The sequence below is a fragment of the Aythya marila genome, assembly GCF_965140915.1.
Source record: "Aythya marila genome assembly, chromosome: 6".
NCBI lineage: Eukaryota > Metazoa > Chordata > Aves > Anseriformes > Anatidae > Aythya > Aythya marila.
In genome coordinates this window covers 18,854,881-18,872,555 of record NC_139047.1, presented here as the reverse complement: position 1 = coordinate 18,872,555, position 17,675 = coordinate 18,854,881, and the positions used below count along the sequence as shown (strand labels likewise).

Sequence of the window (17,675 nt, the reverse complement as noted above, 5' to 3'; positions counted from 1 at the left end):
CCGGCACCACGCCCAGCTCCGTGCATCGCTGCGGGCAGCGGCGGCCGCAGCGCTCCCCCCCCGGGCCGCCAGGGGGCGCCAGTGCAGGCGGGCGGCGCGCGGCCCCTCGTGGCCACCGTCCGGCCTCGCCCCCTCCTCCCGCTGCTGCCGCTCCCGGAGGCGGCGGCAGGGGGCGCTGTGGCGCTGCTCTCCCGGCCCCTCCCGGCCTGCCCCGCGCCGCCGGGCCCCGCCCCTGCCGAGGCGGGCGGGAGGAGCGGGTGCCACGTCCGTGGGGGCCTGCCCGGCCCTACCCGGCCCTGCCCGCAGCGCCCCGCACCGCGCGGCTCGGCTCGGCTCGGCTCGGCTGCCCGCCCGCCCGCCGCCATGGGCGCCTCGCAGAGCGTCGACATCCCCGGCGGCGGCACCGAGGGCTACCACGTCCTGAGGGTGAGGGCCGCGGCGGGATGGGACGGGACGGGAGGGGAGGGGGCGGCCCGCGGCCGTTAGGGACAGGGCGGCCGTTAGGGCCCCGCCGCCTCGGCCCTGCGCGGGGGGCGCGGCGGCACCAAGGGGCGGCAGCGGCCGGGACCGGGCTCCCGCGGCACGGGGGCTCCCGGCGGGGCGGCGCCGCGGCCTGCGGGCGGCTCCGGGAGCGCCTCAGAGGGCTCTGGGGGGCTGGAGGCCAACGGCCGGCGCGAAGGCAGCGCACGGCGCCCTCGCGGCACCCTCCCGGCGGGGGCCGCTGCGGAGGGGCTGCTCCCGTGTGCGCCTGGTTTGACCGCCCCAGCTCCCGAGCAGGGCCGGCCCCGCGTTCCAGGCGTGTGGAGGAGCTGCAGAGCCGTGCCCGGCTGGGGCTGTTGGCGGAGAGCTGCAGCTGCGTGTGGGAGAGCAGAGGTCGTCTCCTAGGTGTTAAAATGTGGGGTGATGCTTTTGGAAAGCGAATGTTGGTATTCTGATAACACCCGTTCGTCTGCTAGAAAAGATGCCATATAAGCTGAAGTCGTGGCAGTCTGTTTCTCCTTTGTAATGTTACTAATGTATAAGAATCCATTTTGGTTTTTCCATTCCTCCACCAAATACCTTGTTTTAGGATAGCAGGTGAGAAAGGCGTGTTGTGGAAGACACTTATTCTTCAGTATGGGATAGCAGAAATGCCATCTTTTTACTCTCAGGGGCTGTAAAATAAGTGGTGTGCAGTTAGAATGTCAGCTCTGTCAGATTCAGCAGTTCATACGGTTTGGTCAGAGCTTGTTAGTAAACTGAGGTGCATCTCTTCTATGAAGTCTAATCCACTTTCTTTATTATAATTCTACTTGAATCTGGCAACTTTGTTTTCATTGAGGCACCTTCTGGTTGTAGTGGTTTTGCTGTGACTTGAGGTGGCAGTGTTTGATTACTGGTCTCTAACTATAAATGGTAGGTGCACGTTGAAGAAGCTGACTTGTGAGAGGACAGCCAGTTTTCCATTAAATGCAGGAAAGGACCGGCAGGCTGTTGCAAGCAGACTGATGTCTGTTTTTTAACTACTTTATCTTCCTGCTGAAGTCTTCAGATGCCATGACAATGAACCATTATTCTTCCTGTTGATAGGCATCTTAAATTGCACCATGATCGCAGCCTAATAGGAGGAAGGCCAGTGCTTATATTTAGTTAGGTTTGTAGATTCAAAGTTGAGAAGAGCTTTGGAGTGCTATAAAATTATAATTTGGAATGTTTAAATGTATGTGAGCAGAGTTTCCCAACGTAGTTTTCCCAAGCTGAGCCCTGCAGTTGGTGCTCTGTAGCAAGGTGCTCAGCGATGTTAAGCTCAGCTCCCGCTGCTGGAGGAGCTTGCGCAAATGCTTGGCCTGTCTGCGTGGCCCAGCCTCTGGCAGCGCGTTGAGCAGTGCTCCTGCTGTCTTCTACTTCATACTCGAGCTCAAACTTGAGTTCTGAGCGTGGTGTTTTGCTCATGTAAATCAGACTGGCAGGCCTGGGAGCCACGCAGAAGCTGCCCAGGCAGCTGCACATCACAGGTTTCTGACAGCGAGCCTTCCAGACCGCACCAACCGCCTCCCTGCGGGGCTGGGAGCAAGTGCCATTCCTGTCACTCCGAGCAGGACCAGGAGAACAGAGAGCAAGGGAATAATACAGACTTGTTAATCGTTAATTTCGCACATCTTTTCACTTTCCTTTAAAAGATTGAGTCTTTTTGGCAGCTCCTGCTAATATGCAATGCAGCATTGCTTTCATTGTGGGCATTTTATCAGTGCACTTGTAACAGGAAATATGAACCCTCCAGGACTGAAGTGTTGTAGAAGGAAAGCAATTTCATCACTGGCATCCTTGATGGGACAAGCTGCTGTGGACTGTGCTGTTGGGGTTCCTAGGCACTGAAATGTAGCTTTTTTTTTTTTTTTTTTTTTTTAAATTAAGATGGAGATAAAGTTGCAGACTGTTTTGTTGCCATCGCCCCTTCACAGGTACACCTAATGATCTGTCCTGTGTTTTAATCAGTTCTTTAGAACATATTTTTATTTGTTATACATGCTTCTGCTGTTAGGCTTTCATTTACTGGGTTGTGTAATGTGCTGATAAATCTTGCTTTTAACTGCTGCCTCCCCAGCTGGTAGCGTGCACTGTTACTGAACTCTGGGGATTTTCACCATAGCTTCTTCTTACATTGGAAACAAATATACACCTTTTAACATACAATTACGTGGTGGAATAGGGCGACTGTCTGCCTCTGTGTATTCTCAGTAGACACTTATGTCTGCTCTTCAAATCAGACTGAAGTGTAATTTTGACAAACTTTCCTGTTTGGCATTACAAATGCAAAGCTGCTACTTTGTCCATGCTCCATTTGACAGTTTTTTTTCAAAAATAAGCAATACAAGAATTTTTATCTGCTAGAGATCTGTATGTTGCTGCGTCATATGCTGTTCTCACAAAAAGATAGTGAACGACTGTGCCTGAAGTGTAGATTTCTAACTTTTAATTAAATGCTTCAGTTTGTTGTAGTAGATATGCAAGTATGTAGCCATGAAGAGGATTCTTCTTTTCTAAAGGGGGCTGGGTTTTTAAATGCTCAATGTGAGTGCTCTGTTAAAAATAAAATTTGGTGCTGTGTGGAGGGAATCTGTTTTCTTATAAAAAGCTTATAAAGCTTTTTTTCTTAAAAGCTGGATGTTCGTAAGGAAATTCAATACAGTTATACTGTGTGATGTGTTATAATAGCTGACAAATAAAATTGGTTATAAGCCCTAACAGAGGAATTGCTCATAGACTATACATAATGAAGTTTTATTACCTATTACAGAGCATGCAGAAGAACTACAAAAAAAAAAAAAAAAAAAAACAAAAAAAACTTTATTCAGCATTTTGTTGGTAATAAAGTAAATATTACTTAGGATTTCTTGTTTGAAAAATAAAATGCTTCGAAGCTTTTGCTCCCTAGAAGTTGTGTATTCAGTGCTCGCAGCCAAGCTCTAAAAGGTTTAAGCGGACACTAGTGTGACTTTCAAAAGTGCCAAGAGATTTCATCTGCTTTTGAGAATCGTGGCTTCCATGCCTAATTCCATGTGCATTGGAGGCTCAGGGCTTAAAATTGTGACCATTGTGTTGCTAAGCAGCCCTACTGTAATGTGTGAAATAAATCTATACTATGTAGTTACAGAGGGGTAGCCTTGAGTTTTTAGTGAGAAGAAATATTATGTATTTATGGAAAAAAAAAATCTTATTTGTTACATAGATTATTATTAGTGTCATGCCCTTGAAACTTTTTCCTTTCTTAATTCATGACAGTGAATTAAAAGTGAAACAGCGTGTCTGATGTATGTGCTCAGCAGCCCTGCTGTCTGGGTGCTGCCACCTCAGGAAGAAGCTGAGGGCCTGCAGCATTATATGAGGCTGGAAGGGTCATAAAGCCCTTTTCTACCATCTGACTTTCAGCATTCCTGATATTTTCTTTGCTTGCTCTTAAAAGCCTCTGGTGGCAGTGGTTCCACAGCTCTTCTTGGTAGTCTATTGTGCTGCTTTTCTGTACTCATGAAAGTCACAGCATTTACCCACAGGTGGCTGTAATTTACACGGCTGCAGTAACAGCTGGCTTGTAGGGCATTAGGCTTCCTAAGCAGCTGTGCATGGTATCTTGCCTGCACTTGCATCTGTTGTGAGTGGCAATACTTGACTTTTTTTTTTCCCCTCAGTCCTTACTCGATTACTGACTGACTTGGAAAATACAGGCAGAGAAGCACAAAGCGGGATTGCTCAGGAGGCCCAGAATTTATATACCTATAAATGGAACCTTTATTTCCATCACGAGCAGCAAGGTTTCTGTGCCCTCGTGTTTCCAAAGACCCCTAGTTACCCTTCATTGCTATAGTTCCTGATGAGAACCATGACCTGTGCTCGGAGCAGAAAGCTGTGCTGTGTGCGTGGCGCTGTGCAGGGTGGTGGGTGGCTGGCTGGCTGAAAACGCGATGGCGCAGTGTGGGATCGCAGTGTGGGATCACAGCGTGGAGCTGTGTAGGGTCACTGCTGGTGTCACGCAGTGCTGAGCGTGTTGCTTCTTTGAGGGGAAGAGCTCTCACATGGAATGAGTACAGCACTTAGGGGTTTTGCTGGGACTGTCAGGCATGAAAACGCTTTCCCACCAGTGGCATCAGGCCCAAACAAGCTAGGGAAATAGGAAACTTTGTGACTGAACCTGTACATCACAGGATGAGGACACGCGGTGACCGAAGGGGGGTACAGGTACATGTGTTGGTGTGATTTATGCAGCTGTAAGAGCTTGATTACTTTCAGAGACAGCTTCCTGGCAGTTTCTGCAAGCTCTTTTACAAAGAGACCATGCAAAGATGTTCAGGGTTCAGATGGATATGCGGGAAAGTGTTCAACATCTAAAGATAATTTCTGCGAACTAATCGTTCAGAACTTGGGAGCTCTCACTGTGCCTTCATCAGTTTTGGGCAGACTGTAAGTAATGTACTTAGAATACCAAATCCATCCATTTCATGTGTCTGTGAGCCTGACATTGATAGATGCTGAGTATATGTAATTCTCATTTATTGTAGGTGCTCCTTCTAATTTTAAAAGATTACCTTACTGATTACAGGTCACTGTTAGTTGAAAAGGTTCAGGATGTCATCTATCATATGTGAGGTTGTGGTGGGAAGGATGTTGTGGCAGAGGGGTTGGGCTTTTTCTTCTTCTTTTAAGTAATGCATTTAGAAATGGAGGAGAATCTCTGAATAAAGAGCAGACCGTGTCAGGGCTGCTTTTGCAGCTGTTTGCTGGCTGACATCTGGCTTTTCATGATTTCACAGCCATGACGTGTATCTAGGTCTAACAATCTGGTACGTTATCTGAAGAAATGTATTGAATTGCTGGGTTTACTCATTTTTCTTGATGAGGTTTAAGATGACATTTTCTGACTTTACGAGTTCTCCCAATATTTTCTGAAACCATCTGCTGATTTTGTTTAGGTGGAAAGCCTTCCTGTCAGGCATATTAGAAAATACAAAATGTGAAATAGGTGGTGGAATGAGGGAGGGAGACCCTATAAAGCATTTTCTTGTCCCCTCCCTAAACTGAGCAACAAACAGCTTGTCCTTCATTAGCTACTAGAAGAACCACATCCAAGGAAAGGATGTGTTGAATAACTTGAGTATAGGAGAAACTTCAGGCCTGAGAATGCAATTATGGAACACGTCCATCGGAAACTGGAGTTCTTTACTGTTTTCATGAAATTGTTTGTTTAACCTTTCTTTGGTGGAAAAGCCTCGAGTACCTGACTTAGCAAGTAAATGCTCTCCACATTTGAGCAGAATAATCACCCAGCTTCTCTATTAAGCTAAAATTTCTGTTTGTGGATGCTGTTCTGAGGCTCTACGTTTTTGGAAGTTTTAATACCTAAAGTTAAAGATGAGCTCTGGGTACAGTTCACTGAAGTCAAAGCAACATGTCCTCAGTGTGCCCAGGCGTTTCTGTGCAATCGCGTCAGGGGGCCCACCATGTGGAGTATAGCTTGTACTCTCACCCCTGACCCGGTGCGCAGCTCGCTCTCTGACCCCTAGTGACTCTTGGTGAGAGGTATCTCAAACCCACAGACTGGCCTTATAGTGCGGGGCAGCCCCATGCTTCTGGCTTGTTGGGCTGTGCTGGTGAGTGAGAGCTGTGGTCCCATGCAGTTAATAGCTGGCACCTAGGATAATACCTTTCATTTCCAAGGAGCATGCAGGTGTCTTGAAGAAACACTTCTGTAGACACACATTAGGATCTCGTTGGAAATGGGGTTTTCTGTGATGTTATTTCTACCTCAGTTGTTTTTATTGCTTTGGCTGGCAGTGTCAGAATAGCGTCTAATTTGTACTTGTTGGCTGCTTTATCAAATTTTGACAGCAATTAATGAAACTACTGATTCCAAATTATTTTTTGTTAATGTTTTGATTGTGACACTAATATTCTAGGCTTCGGGTATCTGTTACAGAATGCTACCCACAAGTAATCTGCGTTTTTTCCAAGCCCTGACACTGTGATTGTGTCAGGCAGAGATAAATAGTCTAAGAGGCCATTTTCAGTAGCAATCTAACTTTTTTTCCATATTAGAATATTTTCTTTTAAATGAGTCATACTAAGAAAGCTGAATTCCTGCAGAATTAGATTGGTATTGAACAAACTACCAGATTTGTACCAGTTTTGTCAGATGGATTAACATGTAATATAAGAAACCACACTGTAAAGGATGATGCTTTTTAGAGCATTTGGAAGATGAATGTAGGATGTAAAAGAAAGCCAGCAAGTAAAATGAATCAATTGACAAGTAAAGATAGATATGCTTTGCTCCAAAGGCAGTAGGAAAAATCTGACAGCCACGTTGGAGTTTCTTTTGTCTATATTGGCAACGCACCTAACAGTGAAAAGCCAGCACTGGCAGAATATGTGTCTGAGTTGTTCCATTTGGAATTAAAAACATACTTTAAGATTCTGGGAGAAATGCATATCCAACACTTAAGCCTGTTCTAGTGGAGTGGTTGAATTATTTGAGCTGCCGTAGCTGCAACATTGCATCCTTCCCTTTTCTTGTGGCTTGCTGGTATGTTAATGAATCATAGCTTGTACACATGCCCTCTATTTCTCAGGAATGTCAACAGGTGATGTTTAATCATGAGATAACAACCTCTGCTTACGCAGATGTAACTCTCCTTTTCCTCTAATAAGTGTAAGATGAAAAGCAGGGCCCAGTGTTGGTAGTTAGGGTAAAGATGCTGCTTTTTAACAAACTTCTTCAGAATTTGTTATGCTTGCCCTTTGACCATCATGTCCTTTATTGAAATAAATGTCTGCAATTTAACTGCGGCAGCTGCTGAAGCAGTGTTTGTCCCAGTGATTGCTTAGTGTTGTCCTTCCTCAACAAAATATAAATTAGTGATCTTTATACGCTTTTTAAGGGAGGTACTGTTTTGATCCAAAAGATTATATTTGAACATACTAAAAATGGTACGTACAAATACCAGTAGCTTCTAGAACTACACATAGCACAACCAGAAATACAATTCTAATCTATAAACCAGCATTTGTACGCTGTTGCTGAACTCTTGTTTCATTTTCTGGTAGGTGCAAGAAAACTCACCGGGGCACAGGGCTGGATTGGAGCCGTTCTTTGATTTTATTGTGTCTATTAATGGTTCGAGACTGGTAAGTGTGCTGTTATTTTATAATACTGACTGAATACAAGCAACATGTTGGGAATCTTATTTCTATAGATAAACAATTGTATTTATTTAAATATATATATAATATTTATCCTTGGTCTAAAATTGGAATGCCTACCTACATCAGAAATCAATTTCCTTTACCTTATAACTGTAGTTGTATCAAAAATTATGCTGGAGAGTAAGAGTGCAGACAGACTCACTCTGTGCGACCATCTCTGCCAGCAGAAGGTAATACTAGCTGCTGACCCACCTCTAGCTGCTTGTGTGAGTGCCCCTCCAGTTCCATCTGTAAAACTGCTTGTGTGAGAACTTGTGAACTCATTTCAGTCAAAACAAGTTGGTTGAAAGAACTGTTGTCAAAGCTGTTAGTTGGGCAGGAACCATGTGAGAAAGTTTTCAAGCAGAGCTGTTGTGAGACAGCAAACCATCAGAGCAGTGGAAAAAAACAGCTGTGGGTAAACTCTGTCAGTGAAGCTGGTTCAAGAAAGACTCTGCAAAGCTGCAGGGCATATCTAAGAACATACGGAAAGAGCTCAGAGTGGGATGAGCTCTTTCTCTCTCCTGTGGAAATATCTGCTCTACTTTAAGTGATTTTGTTCTCTGGAAGCATGACAAGTAGGCCCTGTAGTTATTTCTTGAAACTTGCTGTTTCAAATCAGTTTTCTGGCATTCTTATAATACAGATTTACTTGCAGAATTAAGAATTTGAATTGCACATTATGTCCTGCATGGGTTTTGAGTAAACAGGTCCATGTTTACATATCCTAAGATTCTACTACCTGAGGATTGTTAAACTAATCAGAGCAACATATATGTCCACATGCAAAACAGTGCTGCAATAAATGCTAAGCTGGAACTTGAAGTGGTGTAACTGAGCCTGTAACCAGGATGTCTGTGAGCAGTGCAGCTTGGCTTTGGTCCCATGTGGGGCTGGTACGTGGCTTCTGAATCTAGAGCTGGCTCGTTCAGGGGTGCCTCAGTCCCTGTCCTCTGCTCCCTCTTGCCAGAGAGGTGTTACCAATGTCTTCTTGCAAACATGGTCTCAGATGCTGTTGATATACTGGTCCTTAACAAAACAGTAACAAAACAAACAAACAAAAAAACCCACAAACTGATAGTTCCAAAAATGCTGTTGCTCTATGTTTTGGGTAACAAGTTACCCAAAAACAAGTTACTGGAGCTAGCTAGTATCAGTGCAAAAATTCTGTCATTAATTACTTGAATGTTGTAGGAATTGAATGTTTCTGATGTGAACTTTGTTAAAAGTACCAAGTTTATGAACGGGAAACAGGAATATCTCCATATTTAAATGTCAATTTCCTGTATATCATATCTTAGGTTTAATTGAAGTGTTTTTACATTTGGAATATATGATCTATTACTGGGAAACCACAGTTTTTCTCTGGAGGTGTATTACAGAATTGTGAAGGGACTGAAAGCTTGTTATGAAATAGCTGTAGAGATATATTCTGATAATGCCTAGTGTTTATAGGACTTCAGACATGCAACAGTGGTGCTATAGAACTGGATGTTCACCGTGTTCAACGCTAAATCAAGCTCTTCTTCGAACATTTACAGAATAAAGACAATGACACTCTCAAGGACCTGTTGAAAGCAAATGTTGAAAAACCTGTAAAAATGCTAGTGTACAGTAGCAAAACACTGGAGCTCAGAGAAACGTCAGTGACCCCCAGCAACATGTGGGGTGGACAGGGCCTGCTGGGGGTGAGCATTCGTTTCTGCAGCTTCGATGGGGCCAACGAAAACGTATGGCATGTATTGGTATGTACGGACTTCTGAGTATTTTTCTTACTGCAAAATATGTTGCTTACTGTTAATGGTTTTCAGTCTTTTTATAGAAAAGTAACTTGCAAGGGGGTATGCAAATTACGAGGTGAAATTGGTCTGTTTTCTGGTCATTGGCTTTGTTTTTTGAAAGGCTTTTGAAGTAGAATTGTGTATGTTATCAAATCTCGTATCAGTGCTGTTGCACAGTATTCTGAACTCCTTGTGATGGTGTGTAATGAGACTGTCACCTCACTGCTGTTTTACTAGGTCAGTTTACTAGTTCCATTAACTGGATTTAAAACTTGACCAGTTTGTCTCACTCAAAACTTGTGTGAAGTGCATATGTAACTGTCCTGCTACTCCCTGTTATGTAATGTTTCATAACTTTCCATCTTAAAATCAGGAAGTGGAACCAAATTCTCCTGCTGCATTGGCTGGACTCAGACCTCACAGTGACTATATCATTGGAGCAGATACTGTTATGAATGAGGTGTGTACGTTTATATAAGTTTTATTTTTATATATATATATATATATAAAATATATATATGTATGTACGTACGTAAGTAACACTGTGATTTTTTTCTGTTAAACTAGAAAACAGTACCTAGGCAGTTTGAAACATGCCGTATTCTGTCTGTTCACTGCTAATTAAAGTAACAATACCAAGAGGAAGGTGTTCTGGCATGTTGCCCCTGCACTGTGCTTAAATGCAATTCTGGAAATTAAAATTGCTTTTAAATATCTTTATGAAGTTAGATACAAACGTTTTGTCCTCTAATGTTAATATATCAAATAGCAGATTGAAGATCTGGGGTTGTCCCACATCTTCTGAGTGGTACCAGCAAAGCACTTCAAGTTGTCCTTGTGATAAAACAGCAGCACTGCAACAACTGCACCATGTAGCAATTTCCAGGTTCTGGTACAGAAAGTTGGGACGAGGAAGATAATCATTCTCATATCAAGTGATAAAATAAGGACAAAGGAGCCCTCATTCGTTATTATTCTTTTGCAGTCTGAAGATCTCTTCTCCCTTATTGAAACACATGAAACAAAGCCATTAAAACTTTATGTGTACAACACAGACACAGATAACTGTCGGGAAGTGGTGATTACTCCAAATTCTGCCTGGGGTGGAGAAGGCAGGTAAGAAAAAATACGTCATGGGAGCTGGGGCAACTTTCTTACTAGCAGTAGCCTAAAACCTGCTTCCTCAAGTTCCCTATAAAACCAGGAAAAGACTATTCTTATATCCAATGTGTTTCTGCTATAGTAAATTACATACATACTTGAAATTCAGATTTAGTTACTAATTGGGGAGATATATTTGCAGAGGAAATTAGCTAGTTCAAAAATGCACAAAGTGCAATGATTGCTTTCTGCATGAGACTTCAAATACTCATTAGGCTGTAGTATGTTCGTACAATATCGCGCTGTACCGGAACAGGACTGCGAACAACAGGCATGAGTTGAATGCCAAGGTGTATTCCTGATACAGCTGCTTGGTTCAAATAACAATAGAACTTGTGCTAAATATTTATTGCTGAAAGCTACAGTTGCCTTTCTATTGTCTCATAATGATTACTTCTTCATAGAAAATGAGGCAACATTTAGCTTTTTCCCGTAAACACAGATATTTGTATAGAACTTATCTTGAAACCTGTTGGCATCTTGGGTATTTCATGCATTTGCTTGCTGTAGAGTTTGTAGTATAAAGTTGCTTTACTGACTTTTAAATGTTCATGTTTTAAAAGCCTAGGATGTGGCATTGGTTATGGGTATTTGCATAGGATACCTACACGCCCATTTGAGGAGGGAAAGAAAATCTCTCTCCCAGGACAGTTGCCTAGTGCATCTCTCAGTCCTCTCAAAGACGGCTTTACAGAGGTAAGTTGTATTCATTCCATTAGCTTTGTAAAATGGATTTTTTTTTTCTACTTTTACTTGTTCTTGTGAAAACAAACCCTAATGATGCAACTTTTCTTTTGGAAAGGTTCAGCTGTCATCAGTTAATCCCTCACCGGCGTTACCCCCTGGGCCAGCAGGACTTGAACAGAGTCTCTCTGGACTTTCTATTAGTTCACCCTCAACTACTGTCAGTAATGTTCTCAGTACAGGTTAGTGTGGAAGTAACTAACTTCTGAAATACATAGGTATATTGGCTTTTTTGTTTGACTCACAGGTGTTTGCATGTATTTAATAAAAGGGAGAAGAAAGACTCTTCCCCAAACCTCTGTCTTCCCAAAACCTTACTTAACAACAAATGCTAGATCATTGTACTAGTTATATTCTCTTTAACACAAGCATAATGCAAGTACTGCTCACAAAAGATGTAACTTCTATAAGAAATGCGTGTTATTTTAAATAATGATTTTCTTCGTCAGTGTTGTGTGGTTATTTAAGGCACGTACTCCCTTGAAGAAGGGAGCTGAAGTGTTCTATGCTTAAAATTAGTGTTGTTTTCCTGTATACTCCACCAGGTGTTCCAACAGTTCCATTATTACCACCACAAGTCAGTCAGTCCCTTACTTCCGTGCCACCAGTTAATCCAGCAAGTACATTACCAGGTGAGTAGGTAACATTTAAAACATTTCTGAAACAAAGGAGAAAGCGAAGAGTCTTTTTTTCCACCCTTCTTCTGGGGCTACAGGATATAGCTTTGTACAGCTTAGGCATTTCATATCAGAACATTTTTATACAATCTCTGCAATGTTTGGAGCTTTTTTTTATATAGACCCACCGTACACGTGGTTCTAGCGCAGAGGACTGAGTTAGCAAGAAAGCTGATAATCATCTACCTTTCAGACCCCCCTGCACAGTAGCATTCTAGATTTCTATGGAAGGTATTAGGTGTGCTTGCAACACTTCTTGATTTGATACATCGCTAGTTGCCATACGTCATAAACAGTATGGTGCAAAATACTTTGGCTAGCAGCTTCAGAGTTCCTGTTTGTTCTTTTCATTCAGACATGAAGACAGAAAAAAAGATCAGGGAAGGCATACATTGCCTGTTCCTACATTCCTTTCACCTATTAAAAATTCAATTTTAGGAGACTCCTTTTTAATGCTCAGCTTGATTGTTCCTCTTAGTATAAGCAGACGGATAACAGTATAGAACTATATGTTGCAGTTACTGTTTCTGAATTATTTACCAACTAAACCCTGTATAATAAAAGCAATAGTCTGTCTCCAAAGTAGTGTATGTTATTTCCTGGTAACAGTGTTTTGAGCACTAGTGCTCCAGAGTAGCAGGTAAGATAAGTTTTGTATGGGATTTTGCCATGTAATTGATGCACTGGTACAGGACTCAGTCATGCACTTCCAAAACACTGAAGGAACTGTGTTCTTGTTTTGTAGGCTGTAAGAAAATTAGATAAAGGTTTTAAGTAATGCATGGAGGTATGGTCTGTAACATAGGAAATATTATGTAGGGGAGCTAAGTGCTTGCATACAAGAGCAGGGAACTTTTAATCTTGTACTCCATAGCTAAAATAGTAAACCACTAAGTTTAGCTTCTGTTAATATCTTCTCCTTTCCTGCATCCATAACCCCTCTCTCCAAACAGCTGCAAATACGAATTTTTATTCCAATTTGTTCTCAGAATAGTACTGTAGCCTTTTTTAAAGTTATTAGAATACTGCACTACAACTTCACTAGTATGAACATGCAAATTTTAAGCCTTAAATATATAGGAGGTTTAAAATTTGAGTGAATTTGTGCGAAGTTCAGATTTTTTTCAGATTAAAAAAAACTCAGTTGCTTGAAAAAACAAGTTGCTTGAACTGAAAGCTCTGACTCAGATGATGTCGGCCTTTGTGGCTAATAAATTCTCAGATAGGTAAAGAAAGATGTTTTTTCATCAAAATTTGTGTACAGTTGCCTGCTTTTAGACTCTCTGCCTCCTCTCCCTGTTGCTACTGTAATATTAGCAATTTATCTCAGAATTAGACTTCCTTGAACTAACTATAAAGTAGGAAGAAAGCCATTGTATCAGAAATACAGCTCGTCTAAGACAGGAGAATCAGGAGGGGAAAGATGTTTTACAGCAAACACAATAATGAAAGGCCATGTGTTATGTTCATTGTATGTTTGTATTGTATTTTTAGTCCTTCCTGACCTTGAAAGTTACTGTTTTGCCTTTTCTATATATTTTTGTGTTTAACTTCAATTATAAACTGAATAGAAAAGACTAAGAATAGTATTTCCGATTCTTAATACTGTTGTGGTTTTTTTTTCCTGTACTTCATATTATTATGATCTTCTGACATTCAAGCTAGGAATGGAAGGCTTCTGGTATAGTGCTGCAGTGAAAAAACTTTTCATAAAAAGCTGAACTTTGAAATTAAATAATGTTTATTCCTTGAAATAAGATTCTGTTTTCCTCAGGAAAATGTGAAAGATTGAGATTGTGTATTTACTAGTCCTATTTTCCTGCAGTTGGTAACTTTTTTTCATTGTGTAACTTGAAGTTGAAAGTCAAGTGAATTTGTATTTTTGTATGTAAAGATGATAATCAAGATGTAAAGCAATATGAAACAACTTCAAATAATAAGATCCCAGAGATGGGGGAAAAAAAAAGCTTGAAATTTTCAACTGTCATTTTTCCACTCTCCTCTCAGGTCTGATGCCGTTACCAGCAGGGCTTCCCAACCTGACTGATCTGTCCAAACTTAATTTACCAGCACCACACATTGTTTCAGAAATCATACAGCCTGGTAAGTGCTTCTGCAAACTGAAACACTGTAATAGCAGGTCTCTCCTTGATGATCTTTGACACTCTCATTTAGAACCATCTGGTGGAGTCCTAAAGAGGATAAATTGAATGTTTGCTGGAGATGGGAGTTGACATTAGTGCCCAGATTGGGTAGGCAAGGAATATGTTTTGAGATAAACTAATTCTAAGCCTGTGTCTGTGTTTAGTTGTTTCATCTCATATTACCTGATTTATAACCCCAGGAGAGATTGTCCTGTGCCAAGAAATAATGTAGTTTTACGGGTGGAAGAAAATATGAGGTGCTCCCTTGTTTGCCGGACAAGGAGATTGAAGAACCCTGATTGAATGCCAGAAGTACCAACTAATGCTAGATTTATAGTTTTGAATAAAATAAAACCGCTGAAGATACATATGGAACAAGCAAAAAGAAATGGAAAGCTTACATGGAATAAGGTTCTTGTTAGTTTTTTGTTTCTGGCAGCTTAAGTGAAAGCCAGAAAAATCTAATCATCAGTATTAATGCGTTAAAGTCCTAGTCCTCTGGGGAGGTGGAAACAAACTTGAGTTTATTCTGATTCTTTGTCTCCAAAATATATTGGGCTTTGAAACTTGTCTGCCGAATCAGTACTGCAGGTATATTGTGCTCACGCTCCTCTTGGAGAAGAGGTAGCCATTTGAAATTAAATAGAGGATTAGAGAAGGGGAAGGTTTTAAACTAACACAGAATCTATCCAGATCTGTGATACATAGCAGCTCACTGCTTTTGTTCTTTTTTTTTTTTAGGTTTGCCAACTCTTCCGCCTCTGAATCTAATGGGAATAACACCTCTATCGATGCCACCAAAATGTGTTCCCCTGCTTCCTTTGGTCACAGAGGTTTCTACAGTGCCTACAGATTTGCTTCCCTCCATGACTCAAGCTGGAAGCTTTTCCGTTGACCCTGGCACTACTGTAAACGTAGAACAGACCTCTGCACTCACCTTGGATAGCGCTACCCCAACTTCTAAGGCGACTATTGTTGACAAATCAAGTGAATCCTTGGCTGTCAATGAGAAAACATCTGGCATCACAGATACACAAGCTTCTGAATCATAACTCCAGATCGCTCTGTTGGATTGGCTTGGTATTTATTTAGCCATGGGATACATATTTGAAGAGCAAACTATCATTAATTTCATACTAGTTTGTACTTAATCTTTAGGAATCCTGTAAATAATATGGAGGTATAATAAAAATAAAGGGGATTTATAAAGTGTGCTTGGTGGGTGGGGAGGAAGAGTACTGGTACTTAGCCAAAAAAAAAAAAAAAAAAATTCAAGGTGGTAAATAGAATTCCACTGCCAAACTCGGAGGTATATGTTTTTAATATAGGCTGATAGCCTTAGTCTGCTAGGCCTCTCCTTGCTTATTATTAGCAACTTTTGCTTCTGATAGAAATGAAGCAGTTCTTGCGTGTGACATTTACATACCATAGTTCTTGTCTTTGCGAGTATCTTGTTACTACAGTGGGGATGAGAATGTTTAGTCTGAATTGTAAATTTTAACAGTGCAAAACTTCCACCTAAAGGTATTTCTATTAAAGTTGCTGAGTGACCTGTTAACTGACATCTTGTTATTCAGCTTGTACACAAATCTTTATTTTGAGCTCTTGAGAGATGCTCAAGTCATGTTTTGTGACTGCTGCTGCGTTGTTTCACACGCCCACTGTAAAATGGCATTTGGAAGGGAATGCAGGAAATGTTAAATGTAGCACACAATTTGGCACTTCATGACTACTGTAAGACAAATTAATGGATTAAGCATACATACAGCAATAAATTCCTGGAATTTTATCCCATGTGACAAAATAGCACGTTTATTTGCTTAATGCTGAAATTCTTGCAACTGTTCTGAGCTTAACTCTCTCAAGCACAAGGGCTCATGTCCAGAGGAACAGATCTAAGAGGGGAATGCCAGACTTCCTAGTAGAGGCAGGGTCAGTAGAACTGGCTAGATCTGTTGTAGCAATGAGTCATGAAATCTGCCTGCAAATGTTTCAAACTTTTTTTTTTAAATTGATGTTCAGGATGAAAATTACAGATTAACTGTAGACTTACATGTATATAACCTGGTATGTGTGCTGTACTCCAGGTGATAGTGCTTGAGCTCCAGGTGTCGGGTGCAACTGATATGGAAAGCTCTTCTACACTGCTCCAGTCCTTGTATGCTACTGGGATTTCATTTGTGTTTGCTACAAATATGTTCAAACTTCGGGAGTATCATCAGCAAGCTGGAGCCCAAGTCTGTCTCCACAGCCACATAATCCCTTTCAGCAACGCAGTGTGCCTGCTCACTGCTTGGAATACTAGGTGCATCTAATTGCTTATTGTAACAATTCAAAGAATTAGTTCAAGTGGAAGCCTTATCTAATACCTGCTGTCCTGCCTTATCTTTATCACTTAAGTATTTGTCTTTTTTTTTTTTTTTTTTTGGCCCGCTACTGCATGTTTCCTCATCAGCTGTTACACCTTTAAAGGTCTGTCAAATACCACAAAACCTTTACTTTTTCACACTGTGAGCAGTTTATTTTCTTAACTGCTTGGAGTCTTCTCTGCCTTGGTAAGTACAGGGCTCGCTGCTTGTCAGAAATGTATTTACTTTTGTAAATCCAGTATCACATACCTCAGAATTAAACCTTGGAATGAGAATAAGGATATTCCCTCTTTTCTTTACTGTATATAAAGAAAGTCTGTTGGTATTGAACTTCAAAAAGCCTTACAGGTCTAACAGTCCTTCCTGTAAATTTACAACCTTCCCAGCTACAGTCCTCATCATTATTTTCCTTCTTTAACCCAAGAGCAGTAAAAATAGGTTTGTCACGTACCAAATTTAGAGCAATTGTTACCAGGATTGTAATTACTGATTGTAATCAGATGCCTTTTTGATTGTTCTTATAGGATGGCACAATGTCCTTTCAGAGTAATAGCTGAGATTAGCTGGTATGTTTCTGTGCTTTCCAACTGCAAGCTGCAAACTTTCATAGTTGTGCAGTTGTCTCTAATAGCAGAAAAAAATAGAATGCTTAATCTGAAGTCGTGCACTTCTGTTACTTAAAGCAATGAAGAAGAGACCTTAATGTATCCAGTGTCCTGATGGGTGTGAGTGGTGGAAGAAAGGCAGTTCTGCTGAAGACAACACAGTTTCAAACTTGGAGATGATTCAGTGGTGCAGAATTTAAGCTCTAATCTCCCAGCTAATAAATTCAAAGTGCGAATCAAAAACATGTCACTTACAAGTAAGGACCAGAACCCCTAATATTGTACTTTATCCTTGTGGTTTGATTTCCTTAGCTTGGTTTAGGGAAATCATGGCTTAATCACTTCATGGCAAGGATCTTTAGTGACTTTTTTCCCCCTTTAAAAGAGTAAGCAGGAAGAAAGACTGAAGATACATGAAGGGACTGACAGCTAGTCTAACCTTGTTTCCATGAGTTCATACATTCAGCTGTTAATGAACAGT

At 41.4% G+C, this 17,675-nt stretch overlaps 1 protein-coding gene across 1 annotated transcript; it reads left to right on the top strand.

Annotated features, from left to right (window-relative positions):
- Positions 1-238: 238 nt before the first annotated feature.
- Positions 239-16,865, top strand: GORASP2 (golgi reassembly stacking protein 2). Its single transcript, XM_082763389.1, has 10 exons — positions 239-426; positions 7,576-7,656; positions 9,255-9,458; positions 9,868-9,954; positions 10,480-10,610; positions 11,219-11,351; positions 11,458-11,581; positions 11,945-12,031; positions 14,084-14,179; positions 14,962-16,865. The coding sequence occupies exons 1-10, from the start codon at positions 364-366 to the stop codon at positions 15,270-15,272; spliced, it is 1,317 nt and encodes a 438-aa protein (XP_082619515.1). The 5' UTR covers positions 239-363; the 3' UTR covers positions 15,273-16,865.
- Positions 16,866-17,675: the final 810 nt, after the last annotated feature.